We start from the raw sequence: 19,070 nt of genomic DNA, 5'->3' as shown, positions 1-19,070 counted from the left end.
CACATAGTAAGTCCCTACTGGTAAATTATTATAGGAATATTTTAGTGTTACATGGAAGATAAACAAAATACCATAAAGATATAGTTGCTATAAACCCATTAGTAGGCCCTATCACTGACAAACCACAAGTTCCTATAGAAATATTATAGTGGTTTTATTTTTTTTACGTGTGTACGTGTTAAGATAAAGGTAAGGGATAAGGTTAGGCATGTAGCTGTGAGGATAAGGGGTAAGAGTATAAGTTGATAAAATACCCTCACAATGCAAGGGTGTGTATGTGTTAAATCTGCCCAGAGCAAAAAAGACATTACCTGTTGTAAAGACTGTACTTGCACTTCCAAATTTACAGAAAATACTGTATTTTTTCATATATAGGTCATTTTTCTGTGCACTACTTTTTCACTTTGCAGGAGATTAGATCACTATTTGACCTCAAGGTGTCAGCACATAGGCACTTGTTGAATATCATGGGAGTCTATGATGATCTCAAATTTGTCTCATTATAATTGACTATGAGGAAATATATATATGCAAAATCTGTGCTCTCTCTGTTTGTCAGAGTGGGGCAGCAGTAGCCTGAAGGTGAGGGAAGCGAGATTATGAATGGAGCTGGTTTGAATGCTATTTCCAGCTTGGTGGGGGGAGGAAAATGAGTAATGCTGTCCTCTCCATTAACAACAACCACTGATGTGACCTTGAGCGAGGTGCTGAACCTCCACCTGCACTCAGTGAGCTGTTTAGTGGCTTAACAGCAAATGATTGTGGTAGTACTGGGCAGCTGCCAGGTATGAATATGAGCTTCCTTCCCTTCCCAACAACTACTCCCTAAGGCCACTGCTGTAAATAAGAATGTGTCAACTTACCTCATTAAACAAGGATTTAAAAACTCTGTATCTATTCATCAATGTGTCTGTCTACTGAGCTGTACTTTGTGTTGATCTATCTGTCAAACTACAGTTCCTATTAATTTCCCTAGAGGCTTAGATGTCTTATTCTGTCTTTCAGATGCTCAAGATAAATACACAGCCACTGATTCCATTTATTTTTTTTATTCAAAAAATTCTATACAAGAAAAAATCTACTCTTATTCAGTTTTGTGTGTGTGTGTGTGTGTGTGTGTGTGTGTGGTCACACGTGTCTGTTCATGAGGGAAATGGTCATATCAAGAAAGACATCAGCAATTGTAAACAAAGGAACTATTACATTTCCTCAAGTGTGTAGAAGAAAACATTTGGTCCTTTAAATCAGCCAGCAATGCATTTGTAAAAGGAACTGGAGGGATCGTTAGTTTGGTTCTCAGGTTCTAAAGGAGCGTGGTTACAGCATCTTCACAAAATCCCCAAGTAACCTTTTACAATTCAAATCTACAATTAATGTACACACATATCTACATTTCTCTATATAAATATATTCAGAGGAATCTTCTATACAAAGCAATTTCTAGCAGAGAATGAGAATGTTATATTTGTTATATAGAATAAATTACTTCAAATAGGCATAGCACTTGGTAGGTAAGTAAGATGGGGGAATGCAGTAAAATCCATTACTTACAGCATAAACCCATATTAAACCATATGAAATAAGCACTAGATTTTATTACTTACAGTGAATTGAGAATAGTCAAGACTAGAATTTACTCATGTTAAATTTTAAAATCTTCATGGCCCAAACAGTGAAAAACTATTGAAACTAACTAAAATTACCAATCTACTAAAACTACCATTTCACTAAGCAAATAGAAAGTAAATGCTAACTTTACAAGAAACTATAAAACATTGGCATGCGAATTGACTAGAAGAATGTTTCAACCACATTATTTAGAGTCCCCCTTAACTGAGGGTCCGCCTCAGTTAAGAGCTTAGTGTTGTGAGGCAACAGACTCACGATCACCATTACCATTTATTAGAAATAAAATCCTTACTATCTTCCCATTGAAACAGTACTGTACTATTGTGTGTTAAGTGTGCTCTTTACAAAAATAAAACATACAGAGAATTTGGATGATGATTTTGGTGCATTTTTGGTCAAAGTATGATGCTGATCTCATTATGGACAGTTCAAATTCTCTTGGTAGTTGATCAGATAAGTCTCCACTGATTTAAAAAAATCTTTCAACGCTGAGAAAATTCACAATTAAAAACTTGGCTGAGTTATTTTGGTTTGTCAGCCCTAATGATTGGTTTGAGGAACACACTATATAACATATTTAACTGAAAACAACATTGATCAAACAGTCAGACAAAATGTGAAATTAAGAGCTATTGACAACTATTGCCAAGATATTCCGAGAGCTTCTTTTGCCTAATAATAGTATTTACCGACCTTAGACAGTTATGATGAGGACAAAACCATGTCTGCTTCATAGCATTCAAACAACATCATTCTGTCAGTGTATACCTGTACAAAAACAATAAATCAAATCACACATGCAAAATAACGCCACTAATGTCTGTACAGAGACTTGTGAAAAGAGAGCCCTTCTTTCCCCCAAAGAAGTTAGCCTGGTCACCCCAGTGTATGTGCATGATATCCAACTCTTTTATATCGCTGTCATGTCAGTCTATGCAATTTTACTACCAGAAAAAGTGTGTGCCAGTACGTGCTGCACTCTACTGTGGTCCAGAGACTCACAGCAATACTGGCCTCTAAAGGGTGAGACAACAGTTGTGAGAGGAGTTGGATATCATGTAGACAGCCCACAGACCACCAGGCTCTAGAGTATTTCATTCTCAATAGTAAACAACTGCCACCCTATGGCAGACTTACATATTGTACACAGACCCTTAGAAAAAACAGTGCTCCGGAGAACCATTTTGGGTCTGCATGGCACCAGGAAGGCTTCTACATTGGACATCCTACACTGGTTGGAACTCCTCTTAGCTAATGTATTAGTAAAAATAGATTCTACCTGTTGATCCATTCTATGTGAACCCTCCCATCTCATGAGGGGAAGGTTCACGCACTGACAAATGAAGTAGAGCTTTCTCGTGCAGAAAATGGTTCAGCGCACGCAAGTTTTGTTGTTGTTTTTTTCCCTAAGAATGCATGCAACCACAGAGAAAATCTTCCCCCTCTACATCTTGGTCTTGCTGTCAGCGGGCTTCTCGTTCTCGTACTCATTCTCCTGGCAGATGAGCTGGTACGGCTTCTTGTCCGTCTCCTCCACCACCGAGTTGCCCACCTCTGGGTCCTTGCTCTGCAACTCGTGGCGAGACAGGTGTTCCACTATACCGGCGCCGATGGAGTCCCCGAGAACGTTGGTGGTGGTGCGCAATCGGTCCCTGAGAGGAGAGGAGAGGAAGAGGAGAGGAGAGGAAGAGGGAGAGGAGAGGAAGAGGAAGAGGAAGAGGAAGAGGAGAGGAGAGGAGAGGAGAGGAGAGGAGAGGAGAGGAGTTTATCCTTACGTTTGGGTACTTTAGAAACCTTAGACAAAGTTTATTGTGGAGAAAACACTGTAAAAACATTCTGTCTCAGTATTTCTCTGATGTGCTCATAAGTTTGAAGCCTCATTCTTATTGGCTGATGAGACTTGCCGTTCACAACCTTACATGTACTATTAAAAGATGCATATGTTACTCAATATATTTACAGAGTGCATACAAGAAATATTAAACATTTCCACTGAATACATCGCAAATTGAAACTGCATGGAGGATATAAACAAATCTATGCACATAAAAATATTGTGTATAATGATCCTCATTGAATGCACATGTCAGACTGCTGGAGGTATATTTTTAATAGCTCCAGGCAATTATCAAACCACATGAAGCACCACAGCCAGTAGATAGGAGGCAGTAGACCTTCTCAGTGGAATAAGATAAGGACAGAATCAGAACCAGATGGATTGAGGGACGTGGAATGCGAGGGGAGTGTCTCTGTAACCTACTCTGTAACCCACTCAAGAGCATACTTGGTCCCTCCCCCCTCCCCAAAAAAAAAACTGGCTGGGATTTGTTTGAACTCACACCGCACTATCTTTTATTTTCCTCGTGACAAAACTACCGCAGGCCTCTTTATTCCTGCCTAAACCAAAACTCTCCAATGCCTCCAGCTTCTACATAATGCAGCAGTTTGAATTTTAACTGCTGCAAAACAGGAGAAATCACAATCACAGGGGAATGCTTCCATGTGTCTTAGTGCTATAATTAAGAAGAAACTAGAAGAAATGAAGAAGAAAGAAGTGGTGAAGTTCAAGTTCAAGTTTGTTTTCTTGTTTCTTTATACAGCAGGAATATAACATTCAAGTTAGTAGTTTTCAGAGACATTATAGAGGCAATACTTACAGGAACCAATCAACAGCAATGATGAGTGTGATGTCATCAGTGGGCAAGCCTACAGACGTTAGCACTATCACCATGGTGACCAATCCAGCCTGAGGGATTCCAGCTGCTCCAATACTGGCTGCTGTGGCTGTGATACTTGGGGCCAAGTGCAAAGGAAGACAGATCCTTAGAAAACCAGTCAGACCTTGGCTGTATTTTAATCGTGTAAAAATCATTCATTAGAGTGTAACTTTTACTCTTGCAAACAGAGGGAAAACAAGACAGACATGCCCTTGGATTGATCTCTCAACACGTTTATCCCTGGGAAACAGCGCTGAGTAGATCAATTAAATTCATTTCCTTGGTTGAAATACTATCCACCTACTAATTCAGAATAGCTGGACTGGTGGCGACGCCATCTATAAAGCTGGAACTTGTGGTTTTGAGACTTGGAGAAGGCTCATTCTGGGTTGAGGCAGTAATTGTTGCTATCATGAAAGACAAATGTACCACAAATATTCTACCGTATATCCTTCTCCAAGACTGTCTCATATCCGACTCACACAGCAGGGAAAAAACTGAGTCGAATCCTTTCAGGCTCATTAGGGCATTCAAACTACAGTGAAAATAATTAAAGGATTTTCAAGGAGCAAAAGGTGAAGCACATTTTGAAGTACACTGTACATTGCATACCTGATGGTGAGAATCTGTCCGAAGTTAAGGTCGTAATCATTGACCTGAGCGATAAAGATGGCTGCCAGGGCTTCGTACAGGGCCGTGCCGTCCATGTTTATGGTGGCGCCCACAGGGAGCACGAAACGGGTCACACGCTTATCCACTTTGTTGTTCTCCTCCAGGCATTTGAAGGTGATGGGCAACGTGGCAGAACTGAGAGAGAGTGGTGGGTTACAGGGAGGATGAGAGAGAGAGAGAAAGAGAGAGAGAGAGAGAGAGAGAGAGAGAGAGAGAACAGAGACAAAGGGAAAGAAAACATAGTGAGGAAAGTAAAACAGGCTACATTTTGAAAGATTTTAATAAGAGGGATAATAGTGTTACTCATTGTCATCAGAGTAATCTATCTCTAATTAAAAGTCAGTTTACAGTATTTTAGGATTTGGGTGCATATGAGATACAGTGGTAGCCAGTAGAAGTCTCCCCATCCTCCATCTTTCTTGAATATGTATTGTGAAGCAAGGATGTAAAAAATGGGATGTGACTAATGGCTGCATCTGTAGCTGCTGCATTCCTAGACAATGTGACATGACACCTACCGAAGATGAAGTTGTTGGAAGTTAATTTTGAAGTTTTGTTGAAATTAAGGAGATAGGGATGTTACTGAAGTTACTTCATTCAGTTCAGTGGGAGTTTGAACAATATTTTATAGTATTAGTAGTAGTATTTTGTGAAATTCAGGGAGGCTGATTACATACCAAGGTCTAGAATTTTTTTTTTCTTCAAACCAAGAATTGTAGAATTTGCATATTTAAAAAATGCATACATTCTTTCACTATAGTTGGAAATTATTTTTGGACCAAGCAGGCACACTGGTACTGGCTGTTCCCTTGACGGTCTGTGAATTGTGACTTAACTCAGTAATACTCAACCTGTAGTTACATACCTAGAGGATGTCCCCAGGGCGGTGATGAGCGCCTGCAGCAGCCCCCCGATGAAGACGAAGGGGTTCTTCCTCGTGACGACGAAGTAGAGCGTCGGCAGGACGAAGATGGCGTGGACGAGCAGGCCGCAAATGACCGTCACTGTGTACATGCCCAGCTGGCCGCCCATGGATGTGATGTCGTCCATCTCCACGATCTTACCGGCAATCAGGAACAGGATACCGATAGGGGCGTACCTGAGGACGGGAGAGGGTCCGATAAGACAAATGACACTAAGCAATGTTGCTATACTGAGTTTCTGCACACCATCGGGAGCCTCATATATTTATGTTGCTCTTTTTCTCTCCCAGCACCCATGACTGAAATTGTCAGATGTGCAAACTTTATTTTGTTATACTGAGTTTGTATTTTGCCAAGATCCAATCATTTATTCAATGGTTTTTTTTTTCTTTTTCCTTTTCTTTTTTCTTTTCTTTTCTTTTCTTTTTTAAAAACGGAGCTGCTATGATGCATAACAAATTTCAGAGAAATCTGACAATAAAGTTCTGTCGTATCGTATCATATCGGAGCGTATCTTATTGTATCGTATCGTATCCATTACTTTTATTGAAACGTTACATTTTTCATATTCTTTGATCTAGTCTGCCAATCATCCATCACTTCATCTATATAAACATACATACGTCCCATCCTCCGTCACTCACTGCTACCATTCCTCCCTCCCTTCATCCATCCATCCATCTATCTATCCATCCCTCCCTCCTCAACTAATCCGCCCCTCCCGCCTTGCACTCACCACATGATGATGGCGACCAGCCTCATGATGGCTTCGTTGAGACAGTCGAAGAAGTCCTTCAGCGGCTGCCCCTGCTCCCTCATGCTGCCGATGATCAGACCGAAGCACATGGAGAACACCACCAGGCCCAGAGCGTTCACGCCGTTAACCGACCCCGGCACTGGGATCACCTCCTCCCGCGTGATCTCCTGGCTGCCGTTGAGCGTGAATAACGTGTCGTTCACCGTCAGCTTCACATGGACCACTCTCTTGCCGTACTGCGTCTTGAACTGGTTTTAATACAGAGAGAAAGAGCATGGGTTAAAAAGCCATTCCTGGGTCAATATTGTTTTGGGGGTTTTTTTCACATAAGAATAGTGTTGGGGTGAGGCTCAGGGTTAATGACAAGCCTCACAGTTATATCTAGCTGGTTGAACATGAGTAAAACATGTCACCAGATAATTTTAAGATTTCCAGACTAATTTATTACATTTCACTGCTTTAATTGTATAGAATCAACAATTCTGATCAAGATTTCCATGGAATGGGTAGGTAATTGACACAGAAGCTCAGTTAATGAGTCACTTAGAAAAAACACTGTTGTGTGTCTGTAACTAGGGGCCATCATAGTTCCTGTGAAACCATCTGGTGCTCTAAATTTCACAATCCTGCCAGTTACATACCCACATCTAACTATAATGCATAGATTGTTCATGAGAATGAGGAAGCGAAAGTGGCATCAGGGGAAAAGGGTCGTGGCTGGCACATAAATACGGCTATGTCAGGAGCAAGTGGCAAGCATGGGCAGGCAAACAAACCCTTTATTGCCATCCTTATATTGCAACTGTGGGAAGAGTCATAACACTATGATTCTTTGTATTGTACTTCATAACTGTGTAAGACTTTACCAAGTTGTTATGCAATTGTGTGTTGCTAAACCCAAACTAGATTAACAGGTTTCGATAACGAAAGTTTAATATTAAAAACTAATTAAAACTGATATGATTAATGATGCGCGATTGACAGACCTTGGGAGTGGCTGTCATTGTAACGTGAGAAAGTAAATCAAAAGTCCAATCACTTTATTTGAGAACACTCAGGCTTGGATAATAAAATGCTCAAGTAAGACAACTGGAAGAAGCCTTCAGGGCTCAATTTTATGCAATTGGGCACTGAAAGAGATGAAGAAAAGAGAGAGATAAGGAGAAGGTGAGCGAGCATGAGGAGGGAGAGTTACCTGTTTAGTGCATGCTTCCACAAGATTAGGAGGAAACATGTTTCTGGAATACAGAACAAAAGCAATGCAATGTTATTAGGATGAATACATCTAATTATTTGCATAAAAAAATGCACATCTTTTTTCAAAACCAAGCAAAATACACTGAATGTACAAAATATTAGGGATATCTTCCTGATATTGAGTTATAGCCCCTTTTGCACAATCCAAATTTCAATTGCCTGAAAGCTTAAAAGTCCTTCTCTAACTCCTCTGCTTCGCTTTATCTACATCTCCTCCTTTGTGATTGGTATAGATTTAGTAATTGGAATCAATAAGGGATAATTGCAATTACCTGGATTTACCTTATCAGTGTACTTCATGAAAAGATTAAGTGTCCCTAATATCCCTAGATTAAGATGAAATGTCTCTAATATTTTGTACATTCAGTGTGTGTGTGTGTGTGTGTGTGTGTGTGTGTGTGTGAGTACCTGATAAGGTCCAGGAAGGCATCTGCAGGGCTGACCTGCTCTATCTTCTGCTGCTTGGTGAACTCATCCTTGGATCCTTTTCCAGGGTGAATGATGAGCACCATGACGATACCGATGAACACAGCGATGATGGTAGTGGTGGTGTAGTAAACCACCGCCCGCATCCCCATCTTACCAGACGCACGGCTGTCCAGAGCGGCCATACCTGGAGAGGAGACACACCAGTCATTACATACATTACACCCACATTCTGTATCAGTACTACCCAATTCCTCTATCACCCTGATCCATTCATTCATTCATTCATTCATTCATCCATTTTCAGTAACAGGTAACAACAAAGTTACAAAACAAAATAACAAAATAAAATCACATTTACAGCACAAAGAAAGTGATGATGTGTTTTCCTTCACATGCAAGAATCTGAGAATTAAGTTGCCAATGTTTACATGCTTAGATTTTGTTGTTGTTGTTGTTGTTGTTGTTGTTGTTGTTGTTGTTGTTGTTGTTGTTGTTGTTTTGTAGCAAGGGACAGTAAAAAAAATAAAATAAAATAAGACCCTAAGACCATAGCCTGGGAAAAGGTGTTGTAATTATTGGTGGAATACACCCGTCTGGATTATCTGCCTATCTATGAGAACAAAGGGGAACGGCCTCGGAGGGAGAAACACAATCTGAGACTGACCTTTACTGGTGGGAAAACAACACCTACAACACCCTGGGGGAAGGTCTAATGTCGAAGATCTGTGTATATACTGTATATACTGTATATAGGTACACACATACAGTCTAAACAAGAGTCACAGAGAGAAACTACCATAAATTATGATTTATCCCACACATTCAGACCAAAATTCTGAGATACTCTTCCTGCTGCGGTGTATGTTTTGTGCATGTCACCCCAAAGTGAGCTGGCAGCATTCAAATCACTGTCTATTGTTTGATCACACAACAATGCGAAATGCGACATAATTTTTGTTGCGAACACAGATAACGGATTGAGATGTGCACTACAGTACAACAGTCTGACCTCAACTGAATGTTTCTATCATGGAGCAAAAATCTCTGTTCAGTGTAGCTTTATATCGCCACAAAGAGAACAAACAAGGTCACTAGCTTGTGTTTTATTATAGAACAGAATTGCTGTACAATGTATCTACTGTAACCAATGATTCCACAGACAAATTATATACCTCCTGCATTTTAGCCTTGGCCTTTCAATCATCGGAAAGTCTCAGTTAAGAGCAGATCTGTGATGCAACATCATATATACTGAGAGAGAGATGTATACTGTGAAACACATCCAGTCAATGCTTAACCTCAGAATGTAACTGAGAAAAAAACCCACAGAACAGACAGATTGTGTCAGGGACCAAAAGATTGGAAAATTACAGAGTACAATTGTTTACAAAATAATTCTGAAAAAATGAAATTGCTGAGCAAGAAAATTGGCTATTGGCTATGCTATTGACTATGTTTTGCTGACATAGCATTCCAAAGTCCCTGCAAGATAGTTTGGATTCTGTCGCATTGTAAATAATGTCAAATATGCGGCCAGTTTTATTAGACAGGCCTGCACCATAACCCACAAAGTCAGTTATGGGTTGCAAGAAAAATTGTTTTGGAAAATGTGGGTTCCCAGTTAAAGATTGGTAAACCACTACTATAGAAAACACAAAGTTTGATGCAAGCCAGATTGAAGTTTCAGAAGGTCACAGAGCCTGAGGCTGAACTTCTTCTACAGCCCTAACAACATCAAACACAGCTTGTAAGGATGAAGGTGGCAAAAGAAATATGGCCATTCAGAAAGGGGGATTTGAAAACGGATAATAAGTCGTTTCAATGGCATGACGTTAGCGTAGTTTTTTCAAAGTGTCAGGTCCTATTATGGCCATTATCTTCATTCAGAGCTGTACAAGCCACAGCAGGCTTTGTGCAATGGGAGATGTATGTGCTCCTTTCAGATGTGGCACTTTGACTCAGAGTGCATGCATGTGTGTGTGTGTGCTGGTGTGTGTGTGTGCGTGTATCTGAGTGCCTACTGCCCCCTGTTTGGCCCTCTCTGTTCTCTTGTCTCAACGTGCCCAGGACCTGGGTCTTTATCCATTTCTTTTTGATCCTCCTCCCCCCTCTCCTTCCCTCCCTCATTCTCTTTCCCCAAATTCTTAACCTCCTCTCCCTACCACCCCTCCATCTACACCTCTTGTTTCAGTGTGCCCCTGGTCCTCCTCCCCTCCTCTTCCTCCCTCCCTCCCTCTTCTCTCTCTTTTACTTACGCCCTGATCTTATTGCTTCAGCCCTCTTTCATTGCCCCCTCTTCCCCCCACCATTCCCCCTTTCTCCTGCTCTCCTCCTATTCCTTTTCTGACAGCCCTGGGAAAACTTGTTGACTTAGCCGGCCTCGCACGGACACAATGATCCTCGGCCTGTTGTCCGGGCGACAACAGACGCAGCCTCACCAATTCCATCCTTTCAAAAGAAGGAGAGAACCAAAATTGAAGGAGAGGAGAGAGAATGACTTTCTTTCTCATATGGGGAATGTTCATCGGACACAAAAGTGCTTTAGGGGGAAAAGGTTGACGTTCAGGACAGAGCAACCGCAAGAGGTCCGTGTTTAGGCCAATTAACATTCAGTCCTGCTCAGCAAACAATGACCCTTCAGTTCTCACAAGGCTTTACCTGGAGGCCAAGTTAGACTATGTAAATATACGGCTGCACAAGTCATTCTATGGAGTTCAATAGAGCATAACACCAATACTGCCAGGATTAGGTATGGAGATAGTTCTGTCCGGTGCGCATGCTAACGCTTTAGCATACAGTGTGTTAACCGTAGGCGATTAGCATCTAGAACTGCTGAAAACAAAATCTCAATCTTCATCATTCATGAAGTCCAATGAAAACTGTTAGCCAACTGTTTACACTTCCAGTGTAAACAAAACAAGTTACGCTCAAAGTCTCGCTGAAAGACAGATCTTCTGCCTTTGAAAGTGCATTCTTTTTGTCAAATTGTATATCTATTTTACTAATTCCCTACACAAGCCTGGCAGGTTTAGACCAAGCGGCCAAAACCACGGGTGAATGCAGACAACCCCCAGCTTCGCTCTGGCTGCACTGGCTCCAAAAAATGTCAACATGGCGGCCCTTCAGAAACCTATGGGTGACGTCACACTCACTACGTCCATCTTTTTTTTTACAGTCTATGGTTTAGACGCATCATTAAAATGAATGACAGAATGAATCACATTTTGGGTAAGGGAATGGGCCAAACTGACAAAGAATCAGTGCAGCTCTTTAGTGTTGGCCTACTCCTTCCTCATCCTCCTTTCCATTTTTTCCTGACCTCATCCCTGTTCCTGTTTCCCCCCTCACGTCCCTCCTCTATAGTTATCCTCCTTTCCCCTTTTTTGCTTCCCACATGACCTCTTCCTATCCCGTTCCTCCACGGGCTTATACATTTTCTGCGGTGGCCTCTCTTCTCCGGTAATGAAATGCCTGAAGACAATATTGCTTTTGCGGCAAACACATGGAGAGTGGTTAGTATTGGGGAGGGGTTTTGAGAAAGAGGTGTGTGTGTGTGTGTGTGTGTGTGTGTGTGTGTGTGTGTGTGTGTGTGTTTGCGCGCACGCGTGTGTGTGTGCGTGCGCGTGTGTGTATGTGTATGAGTGCGTGAGTGAGAGAAGGAGAGAGAGAGAGAGAGAGAGAGAGAGAGAGAAACAGTGAATCAGGGATAAAGAGAGGTGGAGCCAGAGATGGAGGAGCAGATCAAGGGGCCTCTAGAGTTTTATCCTTTTCACTGGGTCAGCTGCTCTCTCTCTCTCTCTCTCTCTCTCTCACACACACACATTACAGAAACCATTTCTCACAATCCTCTGTTCTCCCGCCTGCCTGTCCGTCCATTTCTGTCTCTCAGTTCCTACCTGCCACGGCCCCCTGGACTCTACTCTAACTTTCTGATTTCTGATTCAGCCTTACTCTAAGTTCAAAGCGAAGACCCTCAAGAAACCCAGTTTGCTACAGCCGTTTCACATAGAGGCACAATTCAGCCTTGGAAGCGTGAAAGTCCGTTTGCACTGCATGAGGCCACGTGTTTGCAATGCAAAAGTCACAGGAGCTTAGCCCATGCAACGCTCTTATGCTCTAAAATATGTTTTGCTCATAGTTAATATGCTCCCAGCCATAAGGCAATCTTTGCTCCAGAAATAGGTCTCTGAAATGGCATTTAGACTGCGTGACATTGTTCTCCAATTGAAACCAACAGTAATTCCATTATTTTAGGTGGGGTGACAGCCCCTATAGGTGGCGTGGTGAATCCTTTCTGTGCTCCGGTGAGGGAAACACTGATGTACGTGTAGCCTTATTCTGTCAAACTGCTCTTCAAGAAGAGGGAGAAGGTGTGTCTTTATCCATAACAATAGGGCCAGTCATATAACTTCTCAACTGAGGTTATAGTTTCACCGGAAAATATGAAAAACTGTGGAAAGAATTAAGGGGATAACAGCATGTAAATCATACCTTTAATAAACCAGAGCTCTACTGCTGTGTTGATGCCTTTTGCAGGTGTTTGGAAATGTTGTCATCTAATATGCCAGCCAAAAAACATTATGTAATAGCTCAGACATAGCTCCACATAGTAGGACAATCCTCAAAATCAATTTGTTTATTTATGTTATCGTTTTAAAACTCGAAATAATTGAAATTCCTTAAAGACGAGCAGTGTGCGTGCGTGAGTGTGTGCGTGTGTACGCGCGTGTGTGTGTGTTGTTTACTGAAACAGTTCCTTTTCACAGCCTCAGTCAGAGAAAGCCTCTTTTGTTGCTGCTGTTGCTCATATCCCTGCATGGTTACCGCGACCTCTGACCTCACTCTACTCGAAACGTCTGATTGGCCACTGATGACAACAACACATGAAGTGTAGCAACACTTAGTCCTTATCATTACTCATGAGAAATGTGTTCAAATTTCACAGGTGGGATGGCGAGCGTGTGTGACATTATTCTTTCTTTAAAAACTATTGTAAACAGAGTCAAAAACAAAACAGATGGCCATTTCCCTTCATTCCTCTGAAATCTCCTTGTGTTCATTCCTCTTGTGACCTTTGCCCTTCCTCGTCTTCTTTTCGTAACCCCCCTCTCCTCTTTATAACTCCTTCTCCTTCCTCCTCATTCTGCTACCCCCCGTCCTTTCCCTTTTCCAGCATTTCCTCTCCCTCCTTATTACTACTCTGTTCTTCTTCCCATTTCTTCATGGACTTTCTCTCTTTTCCCTCCATCTATCTACACCAGGCTCTCATTTAGTGAAGCTCACAACTCAGGAAACTTTAACTCATTTCAACCTTGGGTGTGTTTAGATGTGGCCCTGATAGAAACTTCAAACCAGAAAGTTGAAACTTATTCAAGCCACACTACATTAAACGATAAATAGTCTATTAACTTGGGCAATTAAGGCACCAGATCATTGTGTTCCTTGCGCTGGTGTTTTTATGTGGTACTTTGTGTATGTAGCTTTTTTGGCTAGAGATCACTTCAACGTGACTGCCTATGATTAAATTAAGGCTGGAACTATAAAATGAAATTTATTCTCGTAAGTTTTATGACTCATCTTCAGGAAAAGGCCTCCAATCAGCTCTTGGCTATAGAAAAAGATAACTTCTCATATATATTTATCATAATTGATGTCTCTAAGATTGAGTTGAAGCCTTTACATTTTATTTGTGTAGCACTAATACTGTCATGTGGGAGTCAATTCGCATTCGATCTGCTTACATTCTTGCAGGGTGTAACCAGATCACGTCAACCCAAAAGCACATGTTGCGCTGATATTCATTTTGTTGTGTAAAACCAACATGAATCAAGCAGTATTAGCAAATCATTTTTGGCGTTATTTTTAACCTGCATGGCGTACCAGATGGGTGGGGTTTACAACATCAGGACAATCAGATAGTGTCAAGTAAGTTGTCAGTGACAGAAAAATGTTGACTAATTGACTGTCAGGTACTTTCCTATGATTCTTTGTCCTGTGTTCACACGTATTGTCCTGAATGGTAAACCCCACTCATCTGGCACCTAAGTGAACTAAAACAGACCATAAAAAGTGCAAATACTAAATGTCCAAAACGATTTGACCTTGGTCTTGTATCAAACCATGGCTCTAGCTGAGGATTGACTACATAGACTTTGAATAATGCTCTGTGGTTTTAGTCAAAATAAGTAAATGAGTAAATTTTTTGCTAAATAATTCACAGACTGGACTGAGAGAGGATTATTAACATAAAACATTATTCATGGTATATCATTACTGGTGTTAATTTCGGCATATCAACTTGATTTAATAAGTGTTCATAAATGAAAAACACAGGACACAATAGTCGTCTGAAATTATCACCATGGTTCTCCCTTTTTTATTTTGTAAATAGCCCATTGTTAATAAGGATTAGAATTGACTGTAACTAGGTGAAATGCAGTAGGCCGTTTCTGGGAGGATGATGGCACCGGCTTGTTAGCAGAAGTTACCAAATACAATACTGTAGTTGAGTATAAACTTAACTTAATTTTTCTGATTATAAGGCCTCTTGTTAAATCTGAAGATATCAGCCTCTGGTTATATGGAAATGTCTTCAGTATGCTGTGTATTTGATGATCATTGACTGTGTAATAATGATTTTATCCAGCAGATAACATCACATCTGAGAGGAGAGAATGAAGGCAGACGTGCATTCACGCACACACTCACACACTCACTCACACACACACACACACACACACACACACACACTCACTCACACACACGGGAGGAGCTGTGTGGCTGATATCTTGACCACAGAACAGCACTCTTTGTTGGCTTCCACATGTTGTAGCTGCTGTCATGTGACATGATGTCAGAGGATGCTGATGCTACGCCCCACTGCAGCACAAAGCAGGTTATTATCGGACATCGTGTCTGTCTCATCCCTCAAGGAGATTGGCTCCTGGCCCTGTCAATCACTGCACCATAACTGGATACAAGGTCTCACTGTGTCCCGCCTACTTTCCGTCAATCCCGGTGTTATCTGACACTCACATGTTCCATGATCCCACCTGAACTTCTGCCAGAACAAAAACAAGCAGAAGCTCTGCTCAAAAACAAACCCGTGTGCTTTGCCCCGGGAAGGAAACACATGTGTGTATCTGAATGGATTTACTAAGCATGACAGAAGTGATGAATGGACTACTTCACATCCCTTGATTGGAACTGACAAGCTCAATGTCATAGGTCTGGGTTCCTCTGAGTTTCAGGCCTAAATGCATGTGGGCCCACTACAAATGTCAACTAAATTGTGAATCACTCAGGAGCAGAAGCAATGCATTTTTGCACACACACCTGCTACACCTTTTCTCTGAAAACATATATAATATTTAAAACTTAAATGTGACGTCGGCTGTCATCACTGTTCAAGTGTCTATATAGGAAACCTTGTGTAAACCTTGGGTAAGTCTCTAGATGTACTAAAAACACTGATTTGCTTATTCATTTAACACACAATGTGGTTCCAAATGCACAAGGCACGTTGTCACAGCAAGGCCGGGGCCTTGAACTGGGGACAAGCATGTGACTGAGACCAATAACTTCAAACCATGAATCTGCGTTGGTTTATCAAACAGGACTCTCTCTCTCTCTCTCTCTCTCTCTCTCTCTCTCTCTCTCTCTTGCTCTTTCTCTTTCTCTTGCTCTCTCTCTCTCTCTCTCTCTCTCTCTCTCTCTCTCTCTCTCATGAGGTCATCTTAACACCGTCCACTGCTGGGCCCAAAACCAACAAACAGCATCGGCTGAATAAACAGCTGGCCCACTCTGCCACCTAAGGTACTTGGAGGACAGTGGAGTAACAAAACATGGAGTTCAGAACAAACAGCACAGCCACAGTCAGAGAGAAAGAGTGAGAAACATTGTAAGGTGTTTTTTTTTTTAGTGATATTAACATTAGGACACAGAGCTGTGTTCATGCAGTGTGTAAGTGAGTTGTTGGATATAAATTTAGAACAAAACAATGTTTGACAGCCTGGAACTGGAAGTGTCTGGGCTGTGTGGACTAATTTTAGGTATCTGAGGTATGTTTGAACTAAAAATAGCCAATGATAGCTAAACCCTGATAAATATTTCCTGTGATGGTGTTGCAACCAATTGTTAATCAGGCAAAGCATGACTATAAGCATTATGTGTACGTAACATTATGATATTTGTATTATAACAATTAGTTGTACTATTAGTTAAATTATTAACAGTTGATTTCAATAATTTCTATAGACTGTAGATCAGTGACTGTTGCCATAATGTTGATCAATAAGGTTTGGGTATAGCAAAAAGTTGAAACAAAAATATATGAATCAAAAGCAAAAACTTATATCAGAATTAAACTTCTTGCTGTCTGATTGCCGACCTGGTCTTCTGGCTGTGTATTGAGCACACAGAAAAGAGATGAATTAACTATATAAAGGAATATAAGGCTACACGTTTTGTGGGAAGTGAACCTGCAGCCCCTGCAGCGTCCCGGTTGTGCCGATGCTTCCCTTGTTCATACCTGTGATGAGACTGGAAACCAGCAGGGGCAGCACCAGCATCTGAAGCATTCTCATCAGCAGTTCTCCAGGGAAAGAGAAGAACTTCATCTCGCGGTAAGACATGTTGTACGGCCGCAGGGCGAATCCCAGGATTATGCCTGCGGGAAGGAATAGAATTGGAAGAAAAGTGTGTAAACTTTATTTTTGATTATTTGAATATTTTTTTATATTAAATTGGCTATGCCTTTCAAGATTTATTACTATAAGTAGTCCCAGAATTGACATCTGTAGTGGTATACTATCATGTCTGAATTGGAATCGATAGCATATTGATATTCATCAATGTGAGAGCCTGAGTTACCCCTGTGGAGTTCAGAATTGATCAAGAGGTGATATTTAACAATAAATATCAATATGAGAATCCCAAAATAATATCTAGTGCACACGAATCTCCAACATCAGGGTGAAAGCCTAACTTTTTCTCACGAGACTCCCTGCCCTAAAATTAGGTGAGAAATCTGCAAGAAAGAGTTTATCCACTATAACATTTTCACAAATGAAACACATGCCCATTAAGCAATGATGCAAGAGAGGGAGTGCTATCCTGAGGCCAGTGATTACATGGTCATAGCTGGGAAAAGTATTAAAGTGCCAGGATTACATTCATTAAAGACTAAATTGAATTTTCATTTTGGTGGCTAAAGTGTAAGATAAGGGCCTGGGGGAAATGAGTGCCCAGTTCTAACACAGGAGCACAGACTAAATGTAACTTGGTTGCTCTTTACTTGAATCAAGAGCTGTTCTTTCATCAACACCGCTAAAGCCCATTCCTAAAAGTGTCGGTTTGTTTGTTGCAGCACTAATCCACCAACGGGCCCAGGTGGCTGACCCAGAGGCCTGGAGTGAAGTGCATACCCTGAATTCAACAATCAATCAAATGACTCTTTCTTGGCGCTGTGTAATACTATCAGGGCTGCAGATGTGGAAGCAACGGGTGGGCCTGGCTCACTTCCTACTGGGTGAGGTTCAGAGGTTAATGGCTGCGTGTCAAGGGTCAGCTGCAGGGTCAGATAAAGGCCAGTCTGCAAAGTTCATCTGAGTTTTCTCCATTCTCTGATCCTGTGAGTTGGTTTCTATTCTATTCCTTCTTCCGTCCCGTTGGAAGGGGGTTGTCACACCACAATGACAGATTGTTGGGAGTGATGGAGAAAATCTGGAGCCTTCTTTTTACAAAGATTTGTTTGAAAAGAGGAAGGGTTACGTGATAGAGAGGAGAGGAGAGGAGAGGAGAGGAGAGGAGAGGAGAGGAGAGGAGAAATTGGTAATACAATCTCAATCATGTACTATTATGTATATATATATTATTACTATGTATTATTCAAGTCCCTTTCTGTCTGAGGACAAATAGAGCCTCTTCCAGTAACCTCTACTGTTTAATCACCTACCTGCCTGACTAAAGTGCAACAAAAAAAAACATTCAGCACCCACTCACCAATAATAACAGCAGCGACAGTGAAGATTACAAAGGCATTTCTCCTGAAGAATCCTTTGACATCATGTTTGGTGATGTTCTCCACTCTCTTCTTGGCCCTCAGTGAGCGGGACTGGATCCCGTCCCGGATCTGGCGGAGACCACTCCGGGTCCGCTGTGGGTTCTCCCCGTTACTTTGAGTCATGGCTGCTGCTGCTGCTGCTGGGATGGGTACAACTGGAATCTTGAGATCCGTTATGAAATGTGTGGGAACTTGCACTCCACGCCACTTAACTCTGACATGAACCTAGAAGGTGCCGCAGATGTTGTTGTGTTGTTACCTGTTGCTCTTCTCTCTCACGCTCTCTTCTCCCTCACTGTATGGTTTGAAGCTTGCACTGTTGCCTGTTATAGAGGATAAGGGGAGGGAGGTAATGTGGGAGTAAGCAGTAGATAAGTGAAGAGAAGTGAGGAGATCAAAAACTAATTATAAAAAGCAGTCATACACTCTATCCAGTCACACTTTATCCAGTCAGACAGTCATTTTTCTGAGAATGTATGGTGTTTGCATGGTGTAGTCAATATCCTAAACTCTACATGGACACTATATTATACACTATATTGTCACTCTAACATCAAATATCTCATTATTTATACATTCAAAGTGGATTGGAAAAGGTTTGGGTTCAGAATCACCAAAACATC

The 19,070-nt window shown here is 41.4% G+C and overlaps 1 protein-coding gene across 7 annotated transcripts; it reads right to left on the bottom strand.

Moving 5' to 3' along the window:
* Positions 1–2,958: 2,958 nt before the first annotated feature.
* On the bottom strand, positions 2,959–18,570 carry slc1a3a (solute carrier family 1 member 3a). Of its 7 annotated transcripts, XM_078284994.1 has the most exons (10): positions 18,387–18,570; positions 16,915–17,052; positions 8,364–8,568; positions 7,894–7,936; positions 7,496–7,540; positions 6,678–6,949; positions 5,884–6,117; positions 4,959–5,153; positions 4,287–4,421; positions 2,959–3,281 (listed from the first exon to the last, which is right to left on the bottom strand). In XM_078284994.1, the coding sequence occupies exons 1-10, from the start codon at positions 18,568–18,570 to the stop codon at positions 3,074–3,076; spliced, it is 1,659 nt and encodes a 552-aa protein (XP_078141120.1). In that variant the 3' UTR covers positions 2,959–3,073. The 7 variants fall into 7 exon arrangements, with proteins under 7 accessions (XP_078141120.1, XP_078141121.1, XP_071774085.2 ...); XM_078284995.1 differs by lacking the exon at positions 7,496–7,540 and having other exon boundaries at positions 6,678–6,842; positions 7,826–7,936; XM_071917984.2 differs by lacking the exon at positions 7,496–7,540 and having other exon boundaries at positions 6,678–6,946.
* Positions 18,571–19,070: the final 500 nt, after the last annotated feature.

This window comes from Centroberyx gerrardi, chromosome 8, assembly GCF_048128805.1.
Source record: "Centroberyx gerrardi isolate f3 chromosome 8, fCenGer3.hap1.cur.20231027, whole genome shotgun sequence".
Classification (NCBI taxonomy): domain Eukaryota; kingdom Metazoa; phylum Chordata; class Actinopteri; order Beryciformes; family Berycidae; genus Centroberyx; species Centroberyx gerrardi.
Note: the sequence above shows the minus strand (reverse complement) of the source record. Positions and strands in the feature narration are given on the sequence as shown.

Bases quoted from the DNA above. Each gene is read 5' to 3' on its own strand.
- slc1a3a (XM_078284994.1), bottom strand. From the start codon at position 18,570: ATGACTCAAAGTAACGGGGAGAACCCACAGCGGACCCGGAGTGGTCTC. The intron at 6,950-7,495 runs ATATAAGGATGG...CTGTATTAAAAC, and splicing joins TGACTCTTCCCACAGTTGCA to CAGTTCAAGACGCAGTACGG. The intron at 5,154-5,883 runs GTATGTAACTAC...ACTCTCTCTCAG, and splicing joins GCCCTGGGGACATCCTCTAG to TTCTGCCACGTTGCCCATCA.